General features: G+C 42.8%; 3 protein-coding genes across 3 annotated transcripts; all 3 read left to right on the top strand.

Annotated features, from left to right (window-relative positions):
- Positions 1–287: 287 nt before the first annotated feature.
- On the top strand, positions 288–11,708 carry slain1a (SLAIN motif family, member 1a). Its single transcript, XM_080785347.1, has 9 exons — positions 288–828; positions 3,468–3,604; positions 5,457–5,573; positions 6,393–6,518; positions 7,365–7,514; positions 7,990–8,319; positions 9,123–9,308; positions 9,869–10,202; positions 11,105–11,708. The coding sequence occupies exons 1-9, from the start codon at positions 380–382 to the stop codon at positions 11,178–11,180; spliced, it is 1,905 nt and encodes a 634-aa protein (XP_080641473.1). The 5' UTR covers positions 288–379; the 3' UTR covers positions 11,181–11,708.
- An 818-nt stretch (positions 11,709–12,526) lies between these two features.
- LOC308330401 (uncharacterized protein) lies at positions 12,527–13,371 on the top strand (the record flags this gene model as incomplete). Its single annotated transcript, XM_080785248.1, has 3 exons — positions 12,527–12,547; positions 12,653–12,825; positions 13,137–13,371. 3 exons carry the CDS (start codon positions 12,527–12,529, stop codon positions 13,369–13,371), a joined length of 429 nt encoding a protein of 142 aa, XP_080641374.1.
- A 518-nt stretch (positions 13,372–13,889) lies between these two features.
- kbtbd7 (kelch repeat and BTB (POZ) domain containing 7) lies at positions 13,890–17,285 on the top strand. The gene has a single exon (XM_080785690.1). The coding sequence runs from the start codon at positions 14,243–14,245 to the stop codon at positions 16,106–16,108; it is 1,866 nt and encodes a 621-aa protein (XP_080641816.1). The 5' UTR covers positions 13,890–14,242; the 3' UTR covers positions 16,109–17,285.
- The last annotated feature ends 216 nt before the right edge of the window (positions 17,286–17,501 follow it).

The raw sequence follows: 17,501 nt of genomic DNA, 5'->3' as shown, positions 1-17,501 counted from the left end.
TTTCTACAAAAATGTGGTGCTGCATCCTATAGATAATTGAACTGCTAATAGGGCAGCAGGCTATCATAACAGGCTATATTTTAAATGGAATTTACTCTCTCTGTGATTTCCACATCAGTGGTGGTGTGATGTGATTTTGAGTACGTCCTACCGACCAATCAGATGGAGGCGGTGATGCCGCTGCTATGGTCTGGCTGGCTGCACGCAGCATCTTTGGAGTGGGTGGGCTGGCCCAGTCTTGTGCTCAAATCCGTGCGTGCGGAGGACAACAACGGGAACGGGGGGAATCAAGACACTACTGACTATATCTGAATTGAATTGGACCCTCTCTCTATGCAGGCCGTGTTATTTGTCCTGTTCTCAATGTGTGTTTTAGCAAATGGAAGCCGAAGTGTTGAACCCCCAGTTGATGGCAGACGTGAATGGTAACAATAAAATTGCCAACGCGGAGCTTGAGGTGATTAAGCTTCAAGAATTGGTCCGAAAATTGGAGAGGCAAAACGAACAATTGCGGACACGAGCGAACGCTGTAAACAATTGCACAAACGGCCCGCATCTACCAACATCATTGTGTCCGCACGGGAATACAGCGTGCTCAAATAATGGGAATCTATCTGGGACTTATGGCGTTTTAAGTCCAACGCAATCGCATCCCTGTGCCCTTGGACCATACAGTTTAACGGAGGAGCCCTTTGCTTATTTTCAGCCGACCTCGTTATCGCCTGATGCTGTGGAGGACAGCAGCGGCGCCACTGGACCTACGGTTCTGGACGAGGTCGATCTTTTAGACATCAGCACCCTTCTTCCAATTGGAGAGCCTGAATGCTGGTAACCTAACCTAACCGCTGTTATTCTGTTTTATTGACCAAATTAAAACCATTGTTGCCAATTTCCATCCATACGTCAATCAACAACACATTTAAACAAAGATTTGTCTTTAAACTGTAACCAATTATAGACGTGTGTGTAGTGTGTGTGTGTGTGTGTGTGTGTGTGTGTGTGTGTGTGTGCGTGTGTGTGTGTGTGTGTGTGTGTGTACAGTACGTGTGTGTATATTACAATCCTTTTTAGGCTGTATCTCTGGATACCAGCTGTGTGCAGTATGGATGTACACACACACACACACACACACACACACACACACACAGGCATCCATGCAGGCCCATTGATGTGAGAAACAAAAGGCTTCAAACAAATATATTATCAAAAGAGCTGTCCATAATAATCGCACTGTGTGTAAAGAGCCTTTTTTTTATATTCACCAGCACGTTTTATATCAGCTTCAAGACAGTGACACGGATTAGAGACATGCAGACATCCTTCCAGTCAGTTTCAGTTACTTGGTGGATTTGTTTTAGCTCCTGCGGGCTTAACGGAAGCACAATATCTGCTGAGCGAGGTAGCTCTTCCTATACTAACATGCTGACTAGTGAATCTAGTGATGTGGAAAATGTAGCACACACTTCATGCAGCACAAATTCAATTGCAGCATTTATCATGGCATCCAACGTTTACCCTTCTTGGATGTATTGATATCTTCTCACTCCATTTAACAGAACTAATCGGCTCCAAGTTCTTCTGTCTATGACCTAGTTGCCAACAGAGGTTAGTTCTTTGCACTCTTTGGCAGTCCTACACAGAAGTGACAACCCTTTTTGGCCTGGTTTGGGATTCAGATAGTAACGCATATATGTTTTCATGTTTGATAGTTCATTTAAAATGTGTTTCCTTCATTGTTCATTTTTATATATAAAACACACATTTGAACAAAAAGCTCCCAGTGGTTAGTCATAGGTTTGACTGGGAATAAGCTAGCATTCCTGTTGTAGTTTATAAAATAGGGCCATCATTTCCTGAGGTGGTATAGGGTGGCTATTTGCATATCTTGTCTATGCTGTTTGTCTGTGCTCTGTATCTCTAAGATGCGGGAAATGATGATTTGACAGCATGGCACAGACCCAGTAATCTATCTGAAAGAGTGCAGGCCACACTAGAGATGGATTTATTCACAGCCCTGGAGCTTGGAAGGCTGGATATAGACTAAATGTAGAAACATGGGCCATGGCCACATTATCAGGGCACGGTCACCTTATAAAGACAGGAAATTGCTGCTGTCATTAAGCTCTCAAGTTTCACATTATTGGTTTGATCACTGCTGTGACCAGCAATAAAGAAGTAAGTACAAGGCACAGTGGACATTTCAGGGCCCACAGCCTAAGTGTGTATAGACGTAAAAACCTCTCCCTTTACACAGGGCTGTAAATTGGTCTTGCCTGTCCGGGTCATTGAACTGAGATTCATATATTACTGCTGTAAAACTCATTGCCACATCCCTCAAGGTCTCCAGCTGTTGTGTTGTTCTAATGGAGGCACAGATTGATTCATGAACAAATACATCATTTTCTGCTCTATTTTCTTTTAATCTCCGTTCAGTTATGTTTTAATAGCAGTTTGTACTATAGTCTGTCTGCCATTATTACATTTCTTTTTAAACATAATTATGTTTATTGATTTTTCATTACAACAAAGTAATTTCAATTTCAGTAATTATTTACATATATTTCCCCCCCACATCCCCTTGGCAGCACAAATACAAACACAATCTTTGAAGAAACATCAGGCAATGTTCATAAATACAGAACAAATAAAAAAATAACAACAAAAAAAAAACCCCACATACATTACCGTACATACATTATTACATTTAATGCTAAACACTTTCAATTTGCACAGTTTGCAATGCCACACAATACTACAGTCTACGAGTGTGGCATTGCATGGGTCAACATCATGTTCAGTTTTGTAACATATTGCATCATACATTTGAACAGTTTTCTCCTATTTTGGTTCAAAGTGGAAATATTGTGCACTAATATTAATCGATTGGACTCCTGACAGACTATATGCCTCTTAAACTGTAAATTATAGTCGGTCAACAAAACACATGACACGTAACATAAATGCTAGCATAAATGCTTAGTTATAAATGAAACTAAATGTGCGTGCGTGCGTGCGTGCGTGCGTGCGTGCGTGCGTGCGTGCGTACTGTATGGCTTAACATTCAGCCCTTCACATCACAGGTCACGGCTTTACCCTGAGATCGTATAGTATACTCTAGTGAGTAATAGTATAAAGTAGCCTTGGGAACCAACTGTTCGCGAGCCATGTGACCCATAGGTCAGGTACCTATATCTCCTCCCGTTTCCTTACGATTTGGCAGCTTTATATATACTAAGTATACCCCCTGGATATGACTGCCAAGTACAGAGGCATTGGGTAGCCATGTTTATAGTGTTTTATAGGTATGACTGCTGCTGGGGATTGTACCCTGACCTCACAGTCTCAGGGTGGAGCGGACCATTAAACCACAAGGCCACTGAGCTGGTCCACCGTGACAGGGACAGTACAGGCAGGCACCACGTCAGATATATCTTGGAATAAATTGCAAGTGATGCTCTCTGTTCCAGGCTGTACGTGAGTCCCAAAGCCTGGCTACAAGAGGAGAGTGTCCTCAGCCCTCTCCGGTGGTGCAGGCTGGTACTGGACCATCCAGGGCCAGAGGTGGAACTGGCTAAGAGGACCCTCTGTCACAGATTGGACCAAGGTATGGTATCATGACAACCAGACCAGGCCTTTATCTGTGACTATACATCTAGACTTCTGTCTTGCGGTGTTACTAACTCATGATCATAATCTGTGACACACTTAACCACGTGATGCAACAGGATTTCCAGGGCACTTGCTGAACCCTGGGAGTTATTATTTTCTTTTTTTAAATAGTTATGTTGCTAGATGTATAGCAATAGCTGATGAGACACAGAGAGTGCGCCGGCATCAAAGGTAGAGCAACGTATAGGTTGCACCAGGCGTCAATATATAATTTATAATTTATAATATTATATAGTATGAGACAGCACTATGGTCACTTTCTCTTCCTTGTGACACAACTTCAACTCCTAAGATGTCCAGTTGTAACTTTTGAAAGGCATGTTATGTCAAGCACAAAGTGGTCTCTCCATTCTAAAATTGTAAACTTAAATGTAGCAAAACGTCAACTGCTGCATGGTTTCCATCTAGAGTCTTTTCTTTCTTCCAATACTTCCTTTGAACCAGATTCATTCAGCTTGCAAGACAGTCTCCTCCACAGTGTATACTGTAGTATGCAACTGCATGTATGTGTCTTTGTGTCCATATCCATTTTACTATTTAGGGATTTCAGAGATCAGCTATTCTTGTATCAATTATTCAGTGTGGGCCCCTCCCTTTCCTGAGTGCCTGCCTGCCTGCCTGCCTGCCTGCCTGCCTGCCTGCCTGCCTGCCTGCCTGCCTGTCTGTCTGTCTGTCTGTCTGTCTGTCTGTCTGTCTGTCTGTCTGTGCGTGCGTGCGTGTGATTCAGGGTCCTCTTCTTCTTTTACTAAAGATGGATTCATTGAAGGTTGGCTCTCCTCCCCAGGGTCATGAATACATCCTTGTTCCTGAGTCCCAGTAACTGTTGTTTATGTAACTAGCCGTGAATGCTAGTTTTATCCAGTAGTGGACTGGCTAATTGTGTTAAGAATGCCAAATGCTCTGCGCTCGCTCTCTCTCTCTCTCTCTCTCTCTCTCTCTCTCTCTCTCTCTCTCTCTCTCTCTCTCTCTCTCTCTCTCTCTCTCTCTCTCTCTCTCTCTCTCTCTCTCTCTCTCTCTCTCTCTGTCTCTGTCTCTGTCTCTGTCACTCTCTGCCTATCAATCCAGAATGGTAAACTCAATGTTTTTAGCATACTGTAGGCTTATAGATATATGCATATTTTCAGCACACATTCTTGAATATAATTCTAGGCGTGCACCAGTCACACTAAAAGCTCACAGTACGTTGCATCGTAACACCTATGCTCATGCATACACAGTATGTGCTCATGTACAGTAAATAAGAGAAAGGAAATAGATTTGTGAATGGAAGGTGAGAGACTGACAAAACACAAAGAAACAGAGAGAGAGAAAGAGAGACAAGGTGACAGTGTTGTTTTGGCAGAAATTCTTTATTTTAGTTTTAGTCATAGTCTCTTGACTAGTTTTTCATTTGTTTTTTGTTTTAATCAACCGTAGATTTAATCGACTAAAATAAATTTTGGTGGGCCTTGATGCCGTCGTAATGAGTGTTTTTACACTTTTTTCAGCATGCAACCACCTATAAATGACTTATACTGGATCTCTTGTCCACTAGTCCCTTCCTAACATTTTAGTCGAAATTGTCAATATATTTAGTCTTAGTTTTAGTCATCGCAGCATTTTTATTCCCTTTTCGTCCGTGAAAAAAGGGTAGTCGGCGAACATTTTTCGCCGTAGTATTAGTCGACGAAATCAACACTGCAAGGTGAGTGTCTCGAGTCATAATAACCAACCATGTGCTTAATCCTCACCGCTGTCCTCATAATAACCAACGTGTGCTGACCTCACCTTGTCTCTGTCCCTCCTAGCCAAGCGGTGGCGAGGTGTCCCCTCTGTACGTCCTTACAGCTGCATAGAGGGTCTGTCCACCCTCAGCTGTCCCGTCCTGCCTTATACTAAACCTGCTGCACTAACCGATTCCCCAGGTAACAAATTAATGCGCACACACACACACGCACCGGTGCAATCATATCTAACCACCACTAACCCAAAAAAAAAGGGGGTTGCTAGAATTCCTCTATACTGATCATAATTTGCACATTTGACAGGTGTTGCATATAATAACCAAGAAGCCACATATCCTCGTCGTTATTGAGCGCATATAAAAATCAGTAGCTCAATATACTACGAGTGACCTTGAGTGTCGTATTACGTGTAGGTCATCGGATATCTGAGGATTCTTGTCTTTGTAATGTCGTTTAAGCAATAAGACACTACTTATTGTGCGATCATTACATGAGGAAAATGTGCTGCTGCTGTATTCTTTTCCACCGGTCTGTTCTTTGGAAAATGCAAGGTTTGCATACCTGATGCAATGCTACATGATGAAGTGCAAAGAAGACATTTAAGGAAGAACCACTCACAGTATTGGAGATACTAATAATAACATAGCATTTAATACGATCGCTCGTTAATGGCTTTATTTAATTTGGGGATTTTGACATTCAGAAAATAAGTGTCACATCACTCGAAAGTTATTTTTGGCAACCGAAGTATAGATTAGACTTTATTCTGTGTTTCAACCATACTTGGTTGTACATCAAATAGCAGAAATAGCAGATCTACAAGCTCACAAGTTACAACGCATCCCAACGTGATGCATTGTGAGCTTGTAGATCTTCCAGATCTATGTTCAGTCGAATCATGTTCACCTATTTCTGCCGAATGTTCTGGGGTGCTGTGGTTAAAACGCTTCTCCCTTCCACTGTCTCTCTCTCTCCCTCTCTCTCTCTCTCTCCTCCCAGCTCCGTTCCCTTCATCCAGTCAACCTTTACAACCTTTACAGCAGACCCTCCCAGCCCCTGCAGGAAGGGTCTGCTGCAGCCTAGCTGACAGAACTCCCACCTTCCTCTCCAGCGCCGCGCTCCACAGTAAGACGTCATGCTGATAATCCGTCTTCATGCTCTACTTTTCATCTACTGCAGTTTCGTCCAGTGTGTGTTACACGGAAGTCTATTTTTAATATGTGACTATGTAGTGCACATGTCGGCAGGTTCGCACGTTTGTGAGAGTTCCTTTCTGGGTATGTGTAGAGATCTCCGCCTACTGTTTAACCCATTATGAATCTGACCTGAGATCAGATTCATACGAGGTTTCCACTGGACACACACTGGTCTGATTAACCCATTCTGACCTGAGATCAGATTCTGAAAAATGTCAGTCGTTCTTCGATTTTTCAAAAATAGCAGACCTACAAGCTCGTAGCGCGCCACTCGGTGGCGCGCTATGAGCTTGTAGATCTGCTATTTTTCAATAGCTAAAGCATAACATGATGCTGACACCAAAATGGGTGCCCGGTCAGAATGGGTTAAACGGCTGGTGACATCTAAATTCAATGCTAGACCTTCACCCACTGCTTTGAAAACCAATCATGATGCCGCCCTCAATTGAAGTTTTTGCTTCGCAATGCTGGTTTAATTGTTACCACCCAGCTCAAGGCCCTACCTTGAATTTACATGTCATCTCACCAGATGTTTTGTTAGGCAGAGATCTCCGAACGTCTGTCTTATGAGAGTGTGTGTACATTTGTCGTGCTTATATCCCATCCACATGTACAGCTGAAGTGCAATTTCTCCTGCTTTCTTGCCTTCTTGGCTGAATATACAATAACTTCTTTACGCAGTCTGGAAGATATGCAGGCCCGGTTATGGCCGATATGCCGCCGGCCCTCAGGCTAGATCATTGTCTGACTCTGACTGACTCTGCCTTGTTTATAGATGCTGGTCGCAAACATGCAGCAATCAGCCCCCAGTCCTCCTTGGACAGTGAGCTGGGCGTGTCAGAGCTGGAGGATGACACCATCTCTATGGGCTACAAGCTGCAGGACATGACAGATGTCCAGGTCATGGCGCGTCTTCAGGAGGAAAGTGAGTCATGTGTCCCACTGTCCATTGTATTTGTTTAGTATTTTCTAACTAGAAGAAGTTGTTAACATAGAGCAGGACAAAACATTATGATGCATGAGCTGCTGCCGACGCCTTATTAAAACAATACAATAGGCTGCAACATTCTGAAGATCTGGAGACAGGGTGGCATTCTGTACATGCACTGGGAGCAAGCTGATTACACTGCTGGCAAGGAGGTAGTCGTTCACATCAAATGAAAGATTCACTGTTTGACCTTTGAATAGTCTGGCTCGAGTTGGCTCACTTAGCTGTGATATCATTTGATGAGCAGGTCTTTAATTTCCCTATAAATACAAGAACAAATTTATTTTTTTCATTTTTTATTTTTTGCTTTGTCTTCTGCTGTAGCGGAATATGTATTGAGAGATTAGAATCTGTGAGGTTCAGGGTCCACTTGCCTGCCCCCAGTCCAACATGTTGATTCCTCTTTCTCAAGGTCTCCGACAAGACTATGCCTCTACATCAACCACAGTCAGCCGCAGAAGCTCCAGCTTCTCCATACACTCCCTCAGGCGCAGTGAGATGGACCTGGAGGAGGAGGACGAGGATGACGAAGGCTACGACCAGCTCCCTCCCCCCCAGCCTCGGCTGTTCCGCACCGGGTCTATGCAGCGGGGCGGCCTGCCCCACTCCCACACCTTCAGTAGTATCAGAGACTGCAGACGTAGTCCCTCCACCCCACAGTACCCCCTCAGTGGACTCTCCCAATACTCTGGCCCGTCAAGTCTGACCACAGACATGCATGCAGGCTACAGGAACGGCACAGGTGAGCATGGAAGTTCATTAATTTATGTATTATTGTTGTTGTATTAACCCTTTTTTCCCCTTCTTTTTGGGTAGTTAGTTGTGACCACAAATGTTTTAGATTGTTTTGCGACCCAATTCTTAATATGAGGAATTCACTATCCACACTGCACAGCATAAAACGTCTCCGTAAGCCAGGCCATCAGTTACACTAATTTGAGATGCCTCTGCTCTGACCAGATGGGTTCAGTTTGTGCCAAGACGGATTAAAGTAGGACCCCTTGATGATAGGATGAGAATGGTATCCTTGGGTAGGGTTGTAATTCTGATTTAAACTTCCCCTCCACTGGTTTAATTGAAAGTTAGGGCACGTTTATGGTGTTCTCTTTGTACCATTGTTATTTTATGCTAAGTGAGGAGGATAGGAAGTCTAATTTTTTTATGGGGCATCATAAATGAAGTTAACAAGCTGATTGATTATCTGTTTTTATTATGTCATGAAAGCATGACATGGATGTTTTTATGAAAGCGTAAAAAAAAAGAAACGTTTGATTTGGTTCATAAAGTGTAATCTCCTGTTTTGTTAGTTTTATTTAGTATTATAGTTATTAAATATTATATTACTGTATCGTATTTATGTAATTAAGTTCATGGAATGAACACACTGCTTGTAAGCACAAAAACCCTTGTGAAAGCTTCCAAGAATAAATGTCTTTCTCATAAATGTTCTGTACACTTTGTCTCACAATGTCTGAAGCTGAAAATGTCTGAATTATGTAGTGTCTAAAAAAACGCTTGATCTGCTTTGTTGGTACGGTTGCATAGACAAGCTTCGCAGAAGCATGCCCAACCTGCTCCGAGCTCCCAGCATGCCTAGTGTCCTCAGTATTCCAAGCCTGGCTTCCCCTGTCAACCCCTCCCACGGTCCCTCTTCCTTGCCAATGATGTCCTCCCTCCGGAACAGCCAGAGTTTTGACTCGTCCAATGGGCTTGCACGACTCCAGTCGTCTAGTAAGACATGCCTCCTCCGTATGCAGAAATAAATCCTTCAAAAAAGCTACCATGGTTTTATCCTCGGGTTGAGTACAGAGTGGCGTAGAGGGTGCGCTGTGACTGGCCAGTCGCTGTGATTGACAGCCTACACCTAAACCTAACCCTAACCTTAACCTCAGTAAAACTATACCTAAACCTAACCCTAACCCTAACTTTAACCTCAGTAAAACTATACCTAAACCTAACCCTAACCTTAACCTCAGTAAAACTATACCTAAACCTAACCCTAACCTTAACCTCAGTAAAACTATACCTAAACCTAACCTCAGTAAACTATACCTAAACCTAACCTCAGTAAAACTAACGCAGTGGCTGGGGGGGGCGTTTCCAAGAACCCGAAGCCGAGGATAAAACCATGGTAGCAACACAAAACACTTTTTGTCCTGCATGCTAATAAGGCTATTCTACCCAGTTTTCTTGAGAAAAGTACATTTCAACAAGATTTGAGCGTGTTACTTGCAAAGAAGTTACTGACGTAAAGAGCCTTAATCTTGCTTTTGCTTTGTCCTGTGTTCCAGTTCCTTCCCCAGGCCAACTCAGTCAGCGGGTCCAGAGTGTGGGAAACTTCCCTACCACGCCCCGGCACCCTCTGAAAGCCACCGCCTACGTCAGCCCGACAGTCCAGCAGGGTCCCCCCGCCACCACTCTTTCCTCCTCTGTCAGTCTACACTCTATCCCCTGCAACGGAACCCTGCCCCAACCCATTAAACCCAGCAGTACCTCTGTACCGCAACCTCTAAAACACGTCTCCACCCAATCTGCTGCTCCTCGCAGTTCCCTACCTCGCCCAGCTTCTTTTGTAGGAACCAATGTGACGCCGCGTCCCAGTAAAATCGCCCAGCCCATACGCAGGTAAGCCATTAGAATGATTCAATTCAAGACTTCTTCAGTGTTACATTTTGTATTATGGGTACATTTGGGATGTATATATTGGGGGAAATGTATTGCAAGAAAGAACTAATGCTTCTGGTGTATAGGGACCTTAAGAAATCTAAAATCCCCACTAGAAGCCCTTAGTCACGTGTCTGTTGCTCCCTACTCCCAGCTGGAAATTGGCTGATGGTGGTGTTCATTGGGCTATATAGCTTGAGGAACCAGATATAACCTGGAACCACTTCTCCATTGAACTCAAGAAACAAGTTCTATTTGGTTTTGATTGTACTCTGGCTTGATTTAAGAACTGCAGTGCAGAGGGCACAGAAAATCCCTGGCCACTCATTTCAATTAAAGTTGCTCACCCAGCACATACTCCCCTGGAAGTATCTCTTTTTGAGGTCATAGAGCATGTGCTTTAGCGTCCTTTGTGTGTCTTACGACTTACGGCAAGCTTGCAGTACCAGAGTTGGGCAACTTTTGCCTCAACTTCTGCCTCAACCACCTGGGTTCTTGGTGGTGCTACAGCAATGGGGTCACCAAAATCATTAGGAATTTATGAGATCTCTGTGTGTTGAGATATTGTTATTTTGGCCTGCGGCAGGGTGGTGCTAGACGATGATACGTCATGGGATCACTCAAATATTTAGGGGTCACCTTCCAGGGAACATCACTACACTCTGCCCATTAGCTGTAGGAAAACAAAAGAGCAGCTAGGTGGCAAAGATGGTCATTGTCCAATGTAAAATTATGTTTTTTTAACATACACAAGGATATTCGTTATGTTTAGAGCTCACTTAATCTGATTCCATTTGTAAGGCTTGAGAAACAATGTAACTAACTAACTAACTAACTACCAAACCTTACCTGTCTCTTCACAGTTTACTGCCTCCCCCAAAGAGCCTGGCTGCCCTGAGTGCCCTGAGGGATGGCAGCTGGAAAGATGGCTGCTACTGAACCAAGTGTCAGGTGAAGAGACCGAGAGGTGTACACAGGGTAAAGCTGCATGGGGCGCCGACTGAGGCTAAAGCTTCGTGTCTGGAGGGCTTGTTCCTACAAGGCTGAGACCCAACGGAGGGTGACTGTTAACGTCTGGGAAGCACTGTTTATCACAGAGGACTAGAGACAAGCAGCAAGGGTCCAGCAGGCTGGATCTGTAGCGTACTACCTTCAGAAACACAAAACCGATGCATTTCTAAATTGACCTGGCAAGATGCTGATAATCAATTCTTTGATATTGGATTCTGATATGTGCTTTTTTGATTTGGCATTGTGGTTAGTTTATATTATTTCATTCAGTAGAATGGAAAACCAGCTCCCGCTGAAAGATTATAATTAGGCTATGCGTTTATACAAGTCCAAGCTTATCATGATTTTCTATTATATAATGTCACCTTTATTCTGTTATGTCAGTTAAGATCGCTGTGTCAAATGAGAAAGCTGAGATTGAAGTTGGAAGTTTTGTTACATTTTGTGCCTGTTATAAAAGTGGTGGAATTCATGTCAGTTATTTATTGTTTTGGAACTTCAGCACTTTTTTATCAGCATTATATTTAACACATCCAGGTCTGCTTTGTTTGTTTATTAACTAAAATAATAACATTTAGTAACGTAAAACGTAACTATACACATGTTTTGGCTAGTTTCTTGTCATTACTGTTTACAAGACAGCCAATATTTTATTAATGTTCTTTAATAAACATTAGTGCTGCAATGATATTGCACATACTTGCTTTTCATGGATGACAATAAATTTAAGAAGAAGTGCATTTTTCAAGTGAATAAAAGGGTTTTCCAAATATTTCTCTCCATCTCAACATCTTTCTGTGGCATAAAATACATGCACGGAACAGATTTTTACATTATTTTCACAATGCCGTATCAGTGAAGATCTGTGTACCCGGTCAAATTTAGATGGCATTATTACTCATAACATTCCAAAAAGCATTACAACAATGTATTTTTCTCTGTAGTAACAACAGTAAGTAATTTAGTGTAATATTAAAATAGTTATTCAGTAATTGAGTTACTTGGGGTCTACTGGAAATCGTTAACTCTGAAAAGCTCCCAGGGGGGGAATTGAATAATCTTTAACAGCATGGTATGTTGATATTGACTCACCCAGGCAACATTTAGGTCACAACTTATTTTGTAAAGAAAGTGAACAGGCAAGGAACGTTTCTTCCTATCATTGTGTATGTATAACAGATATTAGTTCAGCAATCTTGATAAATTTGATTTCATATCATTTGAGCTCCATAAAATTGTGACCAGAGGGAGCTTTTGGTTTCCTTGCGAAGATCATGCCCAATAAATCACAAGAGGTAAGTCAGTCTGAAGACTATTTCCACAAAAGCATTTACAGTATGTTTTTCAAGTGATTTGTGTCAAATATTTGTTATTATTTCAGTATATTGTGACTTTCTTAGGATGCTGTAATCAACTTGAAGACAGTGCAGGACATTTCCGGGAAGCTTAGTTTTGAGTGGACAGTTCTGGCATATGAACTTGGCTTCACTAGAGCTGAGATCAGGCAGTTCCAAACCAAATCCTCAGAAAAGAGAGTCCAGGCCCGGAACATGTTGGAGAACTGGTATATATTGTGTGTGTGTGTGTGTGTGTGTGTGTGTGTGTGGGTGGGGGTGGGTGGGGGTGTGTGTGTGTGTGTGTGTGTGTGTGTGTGTGTGTGTGTGTGTGTGTGTGTGTGTGTGTGTGTGTGTGTGTGTGTGTGTGTGTGTGTGTGTGTGTGTGTGTGTACACATGCCTTATGATCCTGATTCCTCATGCAATTCAAGTGTGGCAGCAGCAAGTTATAAATTCTCTCAGTTTAATCATAAATCAGTCGTCTAATCATTGGTCTCTCATCTCTCTATAATCTAATGTACTAATCTTTGGTACTTATAGGTATGACAGATCATGGGAAAAGCCAAACAAGACCAAGCTCCTGCAAGATGGCCTGGAGCGTGCAGGCAGGCGTGACCTGGCCGAGAGGCTCCGCTGTCTGCACTGGGGCCAGCAGAATCTGAGCCACAGAGTTGAGCTGCCTTCTGCCTTTCCCTTCCTTATTACAGTCCAGAAGACCATCCATAACCAAGAGGGCCTACGCCGAATAAATGACCTCAACCACAGATGCACCGGAGGGACATAAAACTGACTAGTGCACAACATCTTCTTGTAGAAATCTTTGCATTCTTGCTTCTATCAATATTGAACACACGAGACGGTTACTTTGCTGTTTTGTTTCAGTGAAATCAAAATAGATTATTGCAATAAATGTATCTGCTGATGTGACTGCTCAAAAAGCAACGACCTATTACTGTATATCTCATAAACCTGTTTATAAATAATGGATTTGAATATGGCTTTTAATAGCTATACATTAAGTTGAATTTATGTCATTATTTGAACAATATAAATTCTTATAAAATTAATCTGTCACTCCAAGAGGGAAATAATTAAATGAGGGATATATATATATATATATATATATATATATATATATATATATATATATATATATATATATATATATATATATATAATGAAGTCAACCAAACATGCATGTCTTCAACCAATCAGAAACACGGTCAGTCAATCCCAGCAACTGCAGCAAGATTGTGTGAGCATGCACTGAGCGGCTGTTGTATTTTTGAAAAGCAAAACCTCTCTGAAGAAGACAGATCAGATATCAGCTCTGACTGGAAGATATCAATCGAGATAAATGGATATAGTTGTTTAAATAATCTTAAAGAGTAACGGATCTATATTTTGACGGTATGATATGATTTATGGTCATCCGGATACATAAATCTGGCATGCATCTTGGTTAAGTGTCTGTCCACCGACATGTAGCAAGCTATTGCTAATGTTTGCATAGCATGTTTGTTTTTCATTGATAAACCAATGTTATTTGACCAGCGCACGGACATTTTCACGTTATCATCAAGAATATCCGTATGTATGGGACTTTTGTTTGCCAATTTACTGCAAATATATCTCTGGACTGACAAATTGCATCAATGGCTTCTTTACTGAGTTACTTCAGTGGTCCCGAAGAATTGGAGGATGCGAATCATGCTCGGGACTTGATGCAAGGATTGAAATTATTGTACGACTCTCGGGTTCTCGCTGATGTTACTATCGGAGTGAAAAGCGACGAGTCCCTGCTCCACGGCGCCGAGTCCGGGAAATGTGACATTGAAAAACTTTTCCTGTGTAACCGCAATATACTCGCTGCTGCCAGTCCTTATTTCAAAGGCATGTTCACCGGTGGCTTAAATGAGAGTATGCAGGAAAAAGTGATAATTTGTGGCGTCGACGCCGAATCCATGTCTGTGATCATAGATTACTGTTACACAGGGAAAGTTAGAATCACAGAGGGCAATGTACAGAGGCTTTATTCAGCTGCCAATATGCTGCAACTTGACTATATCAGGCAAGCGTGCTCAAGTTTTATGTCAAGGAGGCTGGACGTCTCAAATTGTGTGGGAATTCTAAAATTTGCTGACACTTATGGCAATCCAGAGTTGAAGGACAAAGCTCGAGCCTTTATAGCCAGGAACTTTTGTCAGCTTTGTAGTGGGAGGGAGCTTTGTGAGCTTGATTTGATGCAGCTGAAGGAGATACTGTCTCTAGACACCTTAGATGTGGATTGTGAAAGGAAGGTGTGCTCAGCTGCCCTACAGTGGATTGAGGCCAATGTACGAGAGGAAAATGAAGATGCTTTGCAAGTACTCCGGTGTGTACGCTGGGACTTGTTTAATGAGAAAGATAAAGGTTACCTGGAGGAACGTATGGCTATTCCTGTCCTAGAGAAATACCTTGCACATTTCATTAACAGGTCAGAAGAGAGCCAGGCTATGTCTGCCAAAGTGCACATACCAAAGCACAGAATAGGTGTGAGCGCAAAGGAAATGATCCTCTTCTTCGGCCTACCAAATGACAACATAATGTGCTGTGACCCTTACTCAGAGGAGCTCTACTTCATGGCCCCGCCTCTCGTGGACCTCAGCACACAGGACTACAAGCGTTCGACTATGGAGTCCTTGATCGCCTGTGCCACGCCTGAACACAACCTTTACCTGGCCTCGCACCTCTCCAAGCACTTCTGGGTCTACGACCCTGTGCTGAACAGCTGGCAGGAGTTGGCAGAGAGGCCTCTGGGAAGGATGCACTCTGGGATGGGCTATCTCAATGGGCACGTGTACATCCTGGGTGGCAGAAACCCTGTGACGGATGTCCGACTGAAGGAGGTGGAGTGTTACAGTGTCCAGAGGAACCAGTGGACGTTCGTGGCCCCTCTACCCCACTCCCTGGGCAAGATGCAAGTGGTGTCGCTCAACGATCACCTGTACGTGGTGAACAAACGGCGACTGCTTTGCTACGACCCCAAGAGGAATCGCTGGCGCCACTGCGGCTCGCTGAGGAGAGACAAGCTTCACAAGGCCTGCATCTTTCAGGACCAGATCATCTGCGTGTGCGACATCCCCGTGGTGAAGGCCTACAGCCCGAGCCGGGGGGAATGGAAGAGGATGGGGGACATTCCTATCGACAGCCGTGCCCTGAACTACCAGGTGATTCAGCACAACGGCAAGCTGCTTCTACTCACTCAGACCTTACTGCAGCACAATAAGAACCGGGTGCTCATCCACGAATACGACCAGACCAGGGACAACTGGAAAAATGTCATGGCAGTGTATGTGTCCTCATTGGGACCTGTGTGCGTCTCAACTCGTGTGTACCCAGCGTGTTTGGGTTCTGCACACAGCTTCTCCACTGAGGAGGACGACGACAGCGGCTCCAGTGCTGACTGGGAGTTTTATGGGATGACAGATGCAGTTTCAGACTCTGGGAGCTCCAGTTCCTTCTCAGATGAGAATTGGTAGCAAGCATTCTCTAAAGGCTCATTCATAGTCTGGATTTTCGGTGGTGAGGTGACCACCCGAACTACAACATGACGTCACGAGCCGCGGTGAAGAGAAAACCACCGCCCCCAGCCCTTCTCTCTGTTTTTACTCACCACCGCTCAACATTATTTCAGCTCCGGTGGTCACCTCACCACCGGAGCGGTGGTCATCTCACCACCGAAAATCCAGACTATGAATGAGCCTTAATTGTGTCAAAGGATGTCTCAAAGGGATTTCTGTGTTCTGTATCTCCAAGAAAAATAAAATGGTGCTATTGATGATTGAGTATTAAAAAATACAATTTACTGTGAAAAAATTAAACACAGGTCCTTGTGTTAAGAGTTTATGGTCTGTGCAGTGTGCACTAACTGGATGAGCCAAGTTCAGCCAAACCTTGTTTATTTCTCCAATAGTTAGGCTACTAATTTATGTCTTGAGTTAAATGATTCTATCGCACTTATCTGTATTACTTAAATTTACCATTTTATTTCATATAATCTATTTGCCCCAAATGTCAAGAGAGTAGGGCTTTGGGCATGTTTTCTTAACTTTGGTGCACCCATTTAATTATGATGTGAACATGATTTATTGAGGGGATTGAAATCAGCTGTTGAAATGTTAAAATGTCACTCAAAGAGTTGTGAAATTTACTGTAATCATATTTGTGCACTACAAAAAGGAGTTACAAATGGATAAATAATCACAGATTTTATTGTATATGCTGACTCAGGTTAGGCTTCAGCAAGAGCCTGTATGCCATGATTAAAACTGTTTTTAAGAATGTAGAATGAAATCAGTGTTGTGTGAAGATTTAATTCATTTAATTACCGGTAATCACAACTTTTAAGTGAAGTGCCCTGAGAAATCCATAGAGTGCAAGTTTTGTAACGATTCCTTTAGAAGTTTAGATGCAATAAAAGCATTTTGCTGTAGATAAATGCCTTTACTCCATTCCACTTAAAACAGATTTAAACACCGTTTTTCTTTCATGTGGTCATTTTTATATGGTGAATTGCACATCATAGTATTGTAATTTGATGTGTGAGTGTGTGTGCCCGGCGCGGGGGGGTTGTGTCACTTTCTACTCGAACTCAAAGAGGGCTTCATGTTACTATTCAACTCAAGGTTACAAAAATTTGGATATTTCCTCCCTTTTAAAAATGGACATGGTTTATATATATTGCTGTTTTGTAGTGTACAATAAATGCATTGGAACTTTAAAGAAATGTTGTATGGATGTGTGTTTTTTTTACATTCCAGTAAAGCGGCATCTAGTGCCATCTACTGGTGGTTATTTACTACAACACAACGGAGCTACAGCTTGATAGGGTTACACATTCTCGCGGTGTTACGTTCTGTATTGAAAATGAGC

Source organism: Protomyctophum bolini (genome assembly GCF_963924005.1).
Source record: "Protomyctophum bolini genome assembly, chromosome: 16".
NCBI classification, from domain to species: domain Eukaryota; kingdom Metazoa; phylum Chordata; class Actinopteri; order Myctophiformes; family Myctophidae; genus Protomyctophum; species Protomyctophum bolini.
The sequence above is the reverse complement of the archived record's forward strand: the minus strand, read 5'-3'. Positions and strand labels throughout refer to the sequence as shown.